The sequence below is a fragment of the Octopus bimaculoides genome, chromosome 8, assembly GCF_001194135.2.
Source record: "Octopus bimaculoides isolate UCB-OBI-ISO-001 chromosome 8, ASM119413v2, whole genome shotgun sequence".
NCBI lineage: Eukaryota > Metazoa > Mollusca > Cephalopoda > Octopoda > Octopodidae > Octopus > Octopus bimaculoides.
The window spans coordinates 13,306,016-13,319,907 of NC_068988.1; the positions used below are offsets into that span (position 1 = coordinate 13,306,016).

The 13,892-nt window shown below is 36.2% G+C and overlaps 1 protein-coding gene and 1 long non-coding RNA gene across 2 annotated transcripts in view; one reads left to right on the forward strand and one right to left on the reverse strand.

The window, feature by feature from the left end:
- The window catches only part of LOC106879198 (putative hydroxypyruvate isomerase), a 20,439-nt gene extending 6,909 nt beyond the window's left edge, over window positions 1-13,530 (forward strand). Inside the window, exons 2-8 of the mRNA XM_014928662.2 lie at window positions 1,476-1,587; window positions 4,032-4,131; window positions 4,654-4,732; window positions 7,261-7,310; window positions 10,626-10,695; window positions 11,968-12,102; window positions 13,141-13,530. Coding sequence (XP_014784148.1) covers window positions 1,476-1,587; window positions 4,032-4,131; window positions 4,654-4,732; window positions 7,261-7,310; window positions 10,626-10,695; window positions 11,968-12,102; window positions 13,141-13,193 — 599 coding nt within the window. The 3' untranslated portion in view covers window positions 13,194-13,530. The remainder of the gene's footprint in view (window positions 1-1,475; window positions 1,588-4,031; window positions 4,132-4,653; window positions 4,733-7,260; window positions 7,311-10,625; window positions 10,696-11,967; window positions 12,103-13,140) is intronic.
- Window positions 6,292-10,055, reverse strand: LOC128248546 (uncharacterized). Its single transcript, XR_008264719.1, has 3 exons — window positions 9,983-10,055; window positions 8,690-8,771; window positions 6,292-7,182 (listed from the first exon to the last, which is right to left on the reverse strand). It is a non-coding gene; the product is annotated as an uncharacterized LOC128248546 (long non-coding RNA).
- Window positions 13,531-13,892: the final 362 nt, after the last annotated feature.

Sequence of the window (13,892 nt, forward strand, 5' to 3'; positions counted from 1 at the left end):
TATATATATATATATATATATATATATATATATATGCACTGGGCAGGGCATGTTTGCAGGAATGAGGGCAGCAGGCTCCCAAAGGCAGTTTTCTATGCTGAACTGCATCAGGGCAGGAGGAATCAAGGTGGTCAGAGGTTGTGATACAGTGATGTGCTGAAGAGACCTATGAAGAACTCCGGTATCTCCCCAGATATCTGGGAGGAGAAGGATTTGTAGCACAATGAATGGTACGAATCATTGAAGCTCGTAATTCCAGCCATTGAAGAGAAACAAGAGAGAGAATACAAAAGAGCACTGGCGGGGACAGGGGGCGTCACTTCTCCATTGCATCACATGACCTCACTTGTAGCAGATGTCGCCACTGCAGCAGATCAAGAGCAGACCTTGTAGCCCACATGCGAGCCTGACAGAGATGATTACTGTACAAGAACAGTCGATGTTGACCTACTAAGGACAGCCAATGATGAAACATATATATTCAACATGTGCAACCATTAATCGAGACACTTTTTTTTCCCTCTCTTCATCTGTTTTCTCTCCTAACCTCTTTTTGTTGAAGAGCACAGGCTTGGAACATCAAAGACTCTTCCATTTTTCCTGAGTGTCAGACTAATACACCTTATTTATTTTTCCCTCACTTGTCTCTGATTTTTGCTTTTTGTACAGATTTTAACCATATTTGTGTGTATATGTGAGAGAGAGAGAGTTTGTACCTAATTGTCTTGCATTGCATAGTAGTTGTAAATGATTGTCACTGCCATACAAGCTGTGTCATTCATTTCCAATAATCCGCTAAAAAGGAAGTCTGGCCATGGGGAAATATTACCTTGCTTGGAAACAGGTGAAGGTTAGCAAGAGGAATGGTTTCCAGCTATAGAAAATCTGCCACAATGAATTCCGTTCAACCCATGCAGACATGGAAAAGTGGATATTAAAACAAAGATGATGACAACAACACTATAAAATATGTCCAATAGTCCCACTGTGCTAACATTTCCTTGGAACTCACTACTGACCATGTTTCCAACAATTTTTAACCATTTACTCAATCTTGCAATTTGCATCCATCCCTTTCGTAACCTTTTCTCCAGTGCAAAAAAAAAAACACTGCTGCTTGTTTATATTAACACTTTAACTGCCACGGCCTGTTACTAGAATTTATCAATGACACCATGTAATTTTGGTTGCACTGCATGCTGTTTAATTATAAGGAAGTGGGGTTTTTTGGTGGGGGTTGCATTTTTACAATATTTCATAATTAAGCTTTAATATTTAGCACTCAATTTATTTAAAAGTCCATGAAACCATGTCAAAGATACAAAATAAAATATTTTCTCAAATTATGAGAATGCATCACCCATGGTGCATATGGTGGTTGTGTGAGGTTTGTGATGAACCAACGTGTTAACGTGTTAATTTAACCTATTAATTTCATTAGAATGAATATCTTAGGATTGGATGTTCTTGAACAGGTGATTTGGCCAATGGACAACTTGGTATAGCAGCATTGACAAATGAACGAAAGACATTCCATGATAAACTGGAACTTACCATTGAATATGCCAAGGCACTCGACTGCAAACGGTACAGATTACATTACAGTTCTTATCTTTTTAGTGGTGAATGCAAGTTGTTTTGCTTTTTTTCTTTTATTGAAACCAATATCTTTTTTTGAATTAGAAATTGTCAGTGGTTTAGTTTTAGGAAGGGTGTCCAACTGTAGAAACCATGCGAAAGTTAACACAGCCTTGCCCTTCACCAGATCCTGTCAAACTGTACAACCCATGCCGCATGGAAAATGGACATTAAATGATGATGATTGTCATTGTTTAAATTGTATGTGTGTGTATATATAACTGTGTATATATAACTGTGTATATATAACTGTGTATACATGTGTATATGTGCTTGTTTCCTCCTTATCATCTCTTTTATTACTCCTGTTGTCTGCCTCAAACTTATCTCAAATTATCTTTATTACACACAATTTTAATTTTATTTACAGCCCCTAGTTTATCTTATTACCTTTTAATGATGGCATACTATATTCTCTTCCCCCCCCCACACTTCTTTCCTCTTTTCATTTCCCTTTTTCTACTTCTCCCCCTACTTCTTTTCCTTATTCTGGTCCCTCAAAAGAGTTCAAAGGACCAGAACATTACAAAGTTTATATTCATAGTGATACATTAATGAACCAGTAGGTTGAAGTGGCTCTGGTTGCATACGGATCATTTTTAAAACAAGAGATGAGGTGTAATAATGTTTTCTTGTTCGTTTGCTTCTCTTAATTAGTGAAGGCAACTAGATTGGTATGACCATTTAGAGGATGTTCTTCAGGTCTATATTCTTGAAGAAAATGCAAATTTGGCCAGACTTGTCAAGATTGCATATGGATAACTCTTAATAATTTTCACAAGTAATCCTTGAATTCTCATTCTAGGATCAGTGTAATCCAATGGTTCTCAACCATTTTTTAACCAAAGACCCCTTTAATTCTTGTTTTACTTGGGTGGACCCTTCATAGCCATTCGATGTTTAGAAAAGTCCCATTATACTTTTATACTTTAACATTGTAAAGAATTCTTTTATCGTTTTCTTGTTTCAATCATTAGACTATGCCCATGCTGGGGCACCACATTGAAGAATTTTAGTTGAACAAATCCACCCCAGTATTTATTATAAGTCTGGTACTTATTCTATCGGTCTCTTTTGCTCAACCGCTAAGTTACAGACGTAAACACACACACATATAGACATATATATACATGATGGGCTTCTTTCAGTTTCTGTCAACCAAAATCCACTCATACGGTTTTGGTTGGCCTAAGGCTATCGTAGAAGACACTTGCTCAAGACAGCCACATCTGCACCTATAAAAAAAATGTTAGAATATTTTGTGTATTGTAGAAGTATAATCAATTTATTGCACATTAACTTTAACAAAATCTTATATGGAACCCCCGGTTGTGAACCATTGTTATAAACCAACATAGTTCATATTGTCACTGTCATTAACATCATCATATCAAACAAAGAATATTGGAAGTTCCCTTAAAGCTAAAAGTTAACATTATTTTCAATATATTTGCATAATCTGTTTCAAAATATCATATTCTGCTTAACATTTGATAGATTAGTTTTAATGTAAAAGCTTTCGCCACATTAGCTCAAGGGTTTTAGCTCCTTATTTCAGTGTACACTGAATAGAATCCAGTTACATGACATTTACCAATAATACTAATGATAATAATAGTTTCTGTATCATGATGATGTCTAACATTTGAAATATTGATTTCTAACCCAATAGTAATAATAATAATAATAATTCAATAAAAAAGCATAATATTCACTTAGAGTAAATACTATTTTAAGTAGTATGCCCTCAATACACATTGCAAAATAACACTTGATTAAAACTAGCAATTAACAGTTAGCTCTTGATCAAATACTTCGTGTTTAGGGCCTAAGTTTGTGTCCATTCTATTGAGAGTCGTCTGTTTAATGGAAAAAATAAATACTGTTTTGTGTAATTAATGAAATGTATGTATATGCAAGTGTGGCTGTGTGGTTAATAAGCTTACTTCTCAAACATGAAGTCTTTAGTTCAGTCCCACTGTGCAGCACCTTGGGCAAGCTGTCTTTTTATAGCCCTGAGTTGGTTGATCAAACCCTTGTCAATGGACTTAATAGAAATAGATGGAAACTGAAAGAAGCCTGTCGTGTGTGTTTGTGTGCACCTGCTTTTCTCCCAATGTGAGAACTTCTGTGTGATCTGTAACTAGATCTCACTCAAAATATATTCTACTGTATTTCAGAAAGGATATTTTAGACAATGTAGTTCTAAGTATATAAAAATTAGCATGAGTGGAGCTGACCTGAGTCTAAACAGTACCAAGTTGCTTTCTCAAGAATGCAAGACAGCGTTTGTGATATACTTAGTACAGAAAATAACTAACTGTTAAATGATGATTGGTATTTAAGAGTAATAAATTGTACTAATGTAATTCATAATTTTATATCTAACACAGAGTTCATATTATGGCTGCTAAACTGCCTAAATATTCTGATAGTGCCATAGAAGAAACTTTCATGGATAACCTACGTTATGCTGCAGACCGATTGATGAAGGTAAATATACAATTTGTTTTCCTCACTTCTAAAGATATTTGTTTTATTGTTGTGGTCTTTCTTTAAGGGTTTCAATTTTCATCACCATTGTAATTTTTATGTCCATGTTTTCATGCTGGTGTGAGTTAGAAGAAAACTTATTGAGGCAGTATTTTATGACCTATTCACTTTCTATCACCAATCGTTACCTGCCTTTCAAGTAATGGATTTTTATTCTAGTGGTTTTCACAGCTCAAAAGCATAAGAATAGTACATAATATGACATCCTTATTTTGCTTAAATGATATAAGAACACATTTATGTGCACTCACACATACATATGTAGTTGAGAAGCTCTTCAGTCTTATGATAAACTTGTTAGTGTTGGTGTCACATAATTATTTTTAACTAATTTTTCTTTAATGCTCACAGCAATGGCTAAGCTAAGACTCATTTGATTTGTATTTTAAATATCTTACATTAGTCTATTTGTTTATGATAAAGAAATAATTGATCTGGTTGTTATTATTTTTGTTGCCACAGGAACAAATCATGGGATTGATTGAACCAATAAATTCTCGCTTAAGTGTCCCTAAATATTTCCTTGATGATCCCCATAAAGGTAAATAAAGTCTTTTCTTTCGATCTTTTACTTGATCAATTGCATATCATATTGCATGGCCTAGTGGATAGATGTTAGGCTTAGAATCATAAGGTTGTGAGTTTAATTTCTTGAATGAGCAGCACATTTCATTTCACATTGAAAATAAGTACCAGCCAAACCGTGATGCAGCTCTGTTCCCCTGGAGCTATCACATCCTTGATATTCCACTAGACAATGAGAGGTTGTGTCAACTTGTGACTACATGGACTATGGACTCATAAAACAATTAGAAAATGCATGATGCATACTTACCCAATCATACTTGTGAGTGACAACTGTGGGGATGAGATGAGCCGAAAGGAAAGGGCTGTGATGTCAAAGGCCAAGGGGTTTGACCAGAACAGGAAGGGTGAGAGAAGAAGTGCCAATTGGGACAGACTGAAGAGTCCTTGCCACACAGAGTGATGTTCAGATATGAATGGTGTCGTCTGAGTAAACCGTCAGAATGCCCTATGGAAGAGAGAGAGACTGTCTTCATGGAGGTGGGAGAGGAAGTCTGGGTCAAGCCCTCAAAGGTACACTGCACATCTCAGAGGAACAGGGGAACAGTGACGGCTGTTAACTCCAAAAATAACATTTCTGTGGATGGAATGCCACATCACGTCTTGGATGTTCGCAGGATTGTCGCTGTGTTGGACGACGAAGGTGGAAGAGAGGAAGAGAATATCTCCCTACGAAGATCACAGTGTGTGAGGCGTTGACCCTGGTGGATGGTAGATTTTGATGTGGAGTAAAATGAGGAGGTGATCCTTGAGATCAGGGGGGCGTGTGGGGATGAGATGAGCCAGAAAGAAAGGGCTATAACGTCAACAGTGAAAGAGCTTGACCGGAAGAGGAAGGGTGAGAGAAGGAAGACCAGGGATAATTTTTTTTTTGTCTTGGGTGCTCATGACGAATGGACATGAGGTGAGCGAGCTGATAGAGATGGGTACTAGCAGCTACTATCAATAGGTGCGTGGGCTGGGCATGAGTTTTGGATTGAGTATAGCTGGATGGCAAAACGACGAGAAGGATAGGTGAATTGTTTCTTATTTCCCTTCATTCCAGGTCCCTTGCACAACAGCTATAGTAAATTGTATAGTGTTTGTTGTTGCTTGTGTGTATTGAGGTTAGACTTTTAGTAACAACATTTGTATCTTTCTTGACCTGAACACTCACACAGAGGCCAGGCTAGAAAAACAGCTAAATGGAATGCGCATCTGCATATTATGGATGGTTCTTAACATCATTTGGAAGAGCCATACTCTTTGTTCAGAGACATCTTTAAAAAATAAAATCCAGTGTAGTGCTATGGCAGTCAATATGTGGCTGGATGATGCAGGAGTTGAGCCACCAACTTCATCAATAATCTCAAACAAAGACATCAGCTTGAAGACTGTATTAGATATAGCAGCCTTATTGGTGAATTGAGACATCTTGGTTTGATCAGAACAACAGCTAAGATGATGATGAATATTAACTCTTAATTTATTGTTACCATTTTTGTCAAAGGAATTGTATTACTTTCTTTTGCTGACTCTCTTTTTCACCAATACATGCAGACATATTGATATCATTACCATCATCATCATTGTAATGTCTGCTCGATTCATATGGAATTCATTAAGGTATAGTTCTATAGCTGGAGGCCCTTCTTGTTGCCAACTCTCACCTGTTTCCCAGGAAAGTAATATGTCTCCAGAACCAGGCATGTTTTTCTCAGAAGATTGGAAACAAACCATGCTTGTTTACAACCATCATGTGATGTCAAGACAGTTCACTCTCAAGCACTACAGATGATGTGTAACCCAATACAACCTGTTGCATGGTCAGGTCCTTGGCAATTAAACCACTAACCCCACCAAGCTTGCTTGGCAAGGAGGGTAATTTATTGGACATGCTGCAGGATAGAAAACAAAACACATCAAAGGACAGGAACTCAAGAGAGTCAACAATCCTCCAATAACATGTTAAGGTGCATGGCCTGCTTGTTAGGGTGTTGTGCTCACAATCACAAGATCATGGTTTTGATTCAAGGGCCGGCTGTGTGTTGTGTTCTTGAGCAAAACACTTCAATTCATGTTGCTCCAGTCCACTCAGCTGTAAATGGATAACCTTGTGACAGATTGATGTACAAGGGTGAGATGGTGACTCTGAAAAGTCACCTGAATGGAGGCCTTGCGAGTCACGTTTTGTATTTAGCAATTGAAAGGATGAATAGTGCAACACATACTGTGAATCCCGACTGGTTGGGATTGGTTGTTCAACCACATCAAAGGAACACACACACACGCACATACACAATAAGTTCTTTTCAGTAGCCATCTACCAATTCCCATTAAAAGCTTTGGTCAGCCTGAGGCTTAAGTAGAAGACACTTGTTCAAGGTGCTGCACAATGGAACTGAACCAGAAAACCTGTGTATGTACCTACATAAATAAAATAAAAGAGTTGTTCAGTTTGAAGTGTATTCCTTATACCAATGTTTTTTATTTTTTTTATTTTAGCTTTGAAATACGTCAAGGTACTGGATCATCCAAATTTGAAGTTGCAGTTTGTAAGTTGCTAATTTTTTTTTTTTATTATTTATTTTATTTACTATTTTGTTTACTATGTCTGGAGCAATAGTTAGTGTCCATGATTTTTGCAGGCCTTCTAGAACCAGTGATCTTAGCTTGATGGCATTAATGTTTTGTTTAAACTGTTGCCTATCACCACTTGTAGGAAAGCCATTAGCAGGAAGAAGATTCCAGGGTGTTGATGTTTGGGGGAAGAAGGAATGGAATAGTGGTTGTGCATGGTTTGGTGGGTAGAGAGAGATAAGTGGATAAGGAGTGCTTGACCTTTAAGCCTTACAACAATTGTCAGTTTGTTAATCCTGGCAGGTGGTCATGGGTGGATGCCTTTACTGGAGTAGCAAACTCAACTCTTGCAAGCATTTGGATCATATCGCCATTCTGAGAGTAGATAGATCATTCTTGTTCACCAGTCTTGAAGGCTCTGCAAAATGGGTCATAGGCACTGCCCTTTTTCACAGACAAACCCATAAAATAATACTTAGGCAAGATACTCCCCTTTTGACTAGTTTTTTTTTTTGTCTTTTATACTTGTTTCAGACATTCGATTGTGGCCATGCTGGGGCACCACTTTGAAAGGTTTAGCTGAACAAATTGACCCCAGTACTTATATTTTAACTCTGGTCACTTTTGCCAAATTGCTAAGTTACAGGAACCAACACAGCTTGTCAAGTGATGCTGTGGAACATACACAAACAAGTTTCCTCACAGTTTCCACCTTCCAAATTCACTCACAAGGCATTGGTTGGCCTTGATTTATAGTAGAAGGCACTTACCCATGGCACTGAACCCAAAACTGCATGGCTGCTAAGTGAGCTTCTTAATCACATAACCATACCTTATATCTGCATGTGTGTTGATGTGTCTCTTTATACCCTTTAACTTAGCAAGTCAACAAACAGACATCAATAAATTAAGCACCAAACTGAAATAACTTGAACCATCCAACCCATGTTTACAGGCACTGGCAATGACTACGATTTCACTTAGCTCGACATGTCTTCTCAAGCACAGTAACTTACCAGAAGTCTCGGTCACTTGTCATTGCCTCCATAAGGCTCAACAACCGAAGATCACATTTCACCACCTCATCCCATATCTTCCTGAGTCTACCCCTTTCACAGGTTCCCTCATAAAACAAAGTCAAAATAGGAGATTGGAAAATTTTTGGTAGTCTTTATTCACCATTACACATATTTCATTTGCTAATAGGAGATATCTTAAATGTTTTCTACATGTACAGGTTTGTAACTCCTATTAGCAAATGAAACATGTGTAATGGTGAATAAATAACAAAAAAGTTTCCAATCTCCAGTTTTGATATTATTTTCCAGTATTTTCAATCAACTCTTATACATACCTCAAATATAACATCTACATATGGATTTGGTACACTGAAATAAGCAGATGTGCTTCAAGAGGAGACAGCTTGGATTTTAAGTCTATCAATATAAAACAAAGTCAAGAAAGTATTAAAGTTTTACACCAAAGGTAATAGGTTTGTCTCAACTATTCCTCTGTATATCATGGATTTTACAAGCTAACAGTTTTTATTGATTCCTCAGCAAAATGTCAAGAAATGTCAATTCATCAGACAGAAAAATTCTCAATTTAACTTGATGAAAGAAGTTACTGAGGAGTAAAGAGATGGAAGTGGGGGTAGAACCTCTTGACTTTTTTAACCATATAAAATGAAAGAACATTCAGAAGTCAACATTAAGTTTTTAGAAATGTAATGAATTTTCCTGTTAGCAAATCGGAGCAAAATCCATCACCTCTTCCTTACTTTCCTTCATAGTTACTCATTTTATTTCAGTGACTTTACCTTCCCCCAAATAGAAATCTACCTTTTTTGTGTGTGTGTGTAAAATCACTTCTTGTAAAACCTTGAACTTATGAACTTCAGAGGATTTCTTCTAACTCTGTATGCACACACACATTGCAGAATTCAGTTTCTAACTGTTGTCTGATTATGTCTGCCCTGGTGTAGCAGAGAAAGATTCAAAGACATTCCAGCTATGACCATCCTGTCTTTTTTGTAGAGTGGGTGGGTTATATCTAGGACTATATTATCTATTGTTTATCCTTTCTGTTTCCAACCTTCTTGACTGAGCTACCTTTGGTCCATTAGAATAAGTTGTCTTTTTTTGTAAAGAAGTATTTCAACTCTGAAACACTCCCATACCCCCTTTTTTTTTCTTTCTCTCCTGTTTCAATATCAAAATACATCAAGTGTAAGACTACCTTAGTCAAAATTGGGAATGACTTAATCACAATCTAAACTCAATGCAGAAGAAATTCATCTTTATGACTAATGTCTTTCTTTTTTTTTTTTTTTGTTTTACTGAACCTGATCAATCCTCTTTTCCATAGGCATGGCTGTGCGGTTAAGAAGCTTGCTGTACAACCATATGGCTTCAGGTTCAGTCCCACTGCATAACATCTTGGGATAAGTGTTATCTACTATAACCCCAGGCTGCTCAATGCCTTGTCAATGAATTTGGTTACAGAAACTGTGTGGAAGCCCATTATCTACATTATACATATAGATAGATGTGTGTTTGTCTCCACCAACACCATCACTTTATAAATGGTGTTGGTTTGTTTACATCCCCATAATTTAGTGGTTCAGTAAGAGATCTACAAGACTTACTTTGGTTTCACCAATTAGCTCAGAGAGTCTCTACAGGTCGAGTACTACTTCACATTGAGAGGTCACGGCTTTGGTACTGTGGACGTGGTTAGAATGTCACAGGAAAGGATCACAAGATAAACTTCTTCAAGCCAAGCCAGCAAGAGACCTAGGGAGAGACCAAAAATGGACGCCTCTGATGAGAACCCAATAAGGTTCGAAAATCAATTAAGGTTATTCATCATTTTTTTCAGTCTGCGGAGAAATGGCTAAAATTTTCCGTTTATTATACCATGTTACATTGTTGGATAATATCCATAATCTCAGTTGATCATACTTGGGAATCCAGCAGGAATGTGTAATGACGGTTGCTTCCGATAGGGCTGTGGAGGAGGCATCTGAGAATTCTACCCACAAAACTTTTCTAGGAATAGCAGGCAGAGAAAATGGGTGGTAGAAGAAATCAGTTTAACATGTCTGTTTTATAACCCTTCTTATGCAATCCAGTAATTCAGGCTTGCCAAGCAGACATGAACCAAACAAAATTTCATATTGAAATGTTGCTGCTTTTTTTTCCCCCCTTTTTAATTGTTTGAGAGATTTGTCATTTTCAGTTAAATAGATGGCTAAAACAAAAATAACACCTTTTGCTTTATTTTTGAAGGATTTCTTCCATGTCCAGATTATGGATGGAAATCTTACAGCCAACTTCAAAGACTTCCTGCCTTACATAGGTAATTACACAATTTTTTTATTCATGCTTTCATAACAAATTTTATTGGTTTTTAAAAAGCACCCAGTACACTTTAAAGTGGTTGATGACTGGTAGGGCATTCGGCCATAGAAACTATGCTAAAGCAGACAATGGAGCCTGGTGTAGTTCCCAGGATTGCCAGCTTCTGTCAAACTGCCCAACCCATGCCAGCATGGAAAACATTAATTGATGATAATGATGACTCAGCGGAATCCACAACCAAGTCATGATTCACAGTTGATGTTTCACTTGAATAGTTATAAGGGCAGGCATGACTGGTTAAGTTCACTTACCAACCACACAGTTGCAGGTTCAGTCCCACTGTAAGGAACCTTGGGCAAGTGTCTTCTATTATAGTCCAGAATCCACTATAGCCTTGTGAATGGATTTAGTAGATGGAAACTGAAAGAAGCCTATTGCATGTATACATATGCACACACACATGGTGGACTGTTGGCTCTGTTCAAAATTGAAAAGAAAATAGGTTGTTCTGAAGTAAAATCAGCTTTATAATATAAATTCCAGCAAAACTTTCAGGAAGTGGCTGTTCTGAAGTTGTTCCTTTGTATTTTGGGAACAAGAGATTTGGTCTGAAACATATTTACCAATTTATAAAACATTCACTGTTAATATAATTATTCACTGCGATATAGTGGTGGTTAGTGAACAGGTTACAAGGATGCGAAGAAGTTGATAGTGATAAAATGGAAAATGTGTTTATTAATAAGGCGGCGAGCTGGCTAAAACGTTGGCACACCGGGCGAAATGCTTAGCGGTATTTTGTCTGCCATTACGTTCTGAGTTCAAATTCCGCCGAGGTCGACTTTGCCTTTCATCCTTTCGGGGTCGATAAATTAAGTACCAGTTATGCACTGGAGTCGATGTAAACGACTTAATCCCTTTGTCTGTCTCCTCTATGTTTAGCCCCTTGTGGGCAATAAAGAAATAAGAAAATGTGTTTATTAATCAAATAACACGATTATTAAAATTAATATTTAAAGATACTTAATTCTAAAAACTTAATTTTTTGCCTGCCTAATTCTGTTCTTTAGGACAAAATATATACTTAAACTAGTAGCAAAGAGATGAACTAACATAATAGCTTTGAAGGAGCAGAGGAGAAAGACAATAAAAAGATCCATTTTGTTGATTGTTATTTGATATAGAACATAAAATTGTTTATTGGTACTTAAAAACTTCAAGGCACTTCAAAATTTGTTCTGAAGATATTTACAAATTTACACTTTTACAGGTCACATACAGATATCTCAAGTTCCTAACCGTGGTGAACCAAACACTGATGGAGAAATCAACTACAATTATATTTTTAAGATGTTGCAATCCTCAAATTACAATGGTTACATTGGTCTCGAGTATAATCCTGTTGGTAAGTCATTAATTGATAGTCTTTAATGAATGGTGACTAAAGAGTCAGCACCAGTGCTGCATTATATTCATGGCCTGGAAATTTAAGTGGCCCAGCTTTACTTCCTTGGAAATTGTAGGAAAGAGTTTATCTCTGCAGTAAGAATATTTCCTTGCATTTGAGAGTGTGGAATCTAACTTTGGAGAAGGATTCTCCATAAGTCAGTGGAAGTAACAACTTATTGTGTGTGTATATACTTTCACTTGTTTCAGTCATTTGACTGTGGTCATGCTGGAGCACCGCCTTTAGTCGAGCAAATCGACCCCAGGACTTATTCTTTGTAAGCCTAGTACTTATTCTATCGGTCTCTTTTGCCGAACCGCTAAATTACGGGGATGTAAACACACCAGCATTGGTTGTCAAGCGATGTTGGGGGGACAAACACAGACACACACACATAAATATATATATATATATATATATATATATACGACAGGCTTCTTTCAGTTTCCGTCTACCAAATCCACTCACAAGGCTTTGGTCGGCCCGAGGCTATAGTAGAAGACACTTGCCCAAGGTGCCACGCAGTGGGACTGAACCCGGTGGTTCGTAAGCAAGCTACTTACCACACAGCCACTCCTATGCCTATGTATAGATATCTGTATAAACTTTACTGCACTGTATTAGTTTTAATATAACAATCTCTATTTTATATGACAAGCAAAGAATAAAGATATTTGCATCACATTTATTCCTAGGTAACTGCCTAGATTCCAAGATCCTCTTTCATTTATTATATGCAAACCTATTATATATAAATAATCTCAAATGAACTATACTAGTCCTGTGCTTAAATTAATGTTGAAAATAATCAAGAATTTGGAAGGTTTTAATGTTTTTTCATTATTAAACCTTATGATACCAACCTGCCTGAAACTGGCCCTGGTTCTATGATGCTAACCTATTTCAAATGATCTTAATTTATGTTCCAATGCCAGCTTAATAATGACAAAGTAGATAGGTTATTATCAATTATTAAAGCTCTTGTTCTAATTTTAGGTAACACTCGTGATGGACTCAGTTGGATTCAACAAATGGGACTGCAATTATAAGATACCATTTATTTTCATATTAATTAACCAGAGGGCTCCTGATTAGTGTATGTACATTTTTATTGATAATATATATTATCTGCATTTTAATAATTTAAAACAAAGATAATTGTATTAGTTTTGTTATACCTATAAACTGGAAAGTTAAATATTATTAACTTTTGTATTAAGAATATTTTTTTACAAGACACTACAAAAGTATATTTTTCTATTTGAGCTTCAGAGATAAACATTATGTAATGCTATACCTTTTCATTGTTATAATGGGACAATGTATCCATTTTTTTCTAATGAAAGTCTAAGCAGAAATGAATAAATTTTTACGAAATGCAGGAAGTATTTTGACTCAAAGTTATTCTTTTTTTTTAAACAAAAAAACTTGCCCAATACAAAGTCTCTAAAGTAAATATCATCCATTCTGTAATTACTGAAGTAATATCAATTAAGGCTACCTCACATATCCAATAAATAAAATTCTAGAGAATATCAGTTTTGTTCCCTTAAAAAAACAAATCCTAGTTTAATAATATATCACTAAAATATGAATTCTATCACGTGATAGGCCTCAAAATGTTAGAATTGATTATGACAACTGCAAAAAGAATATATTTTAAATCGAAGAAAAATGAAATGGTACCAGTGTTAATTAGTGATATCATTCAGTCAGAAATAAAATGTATGAAAGTAAACTGAAACAAA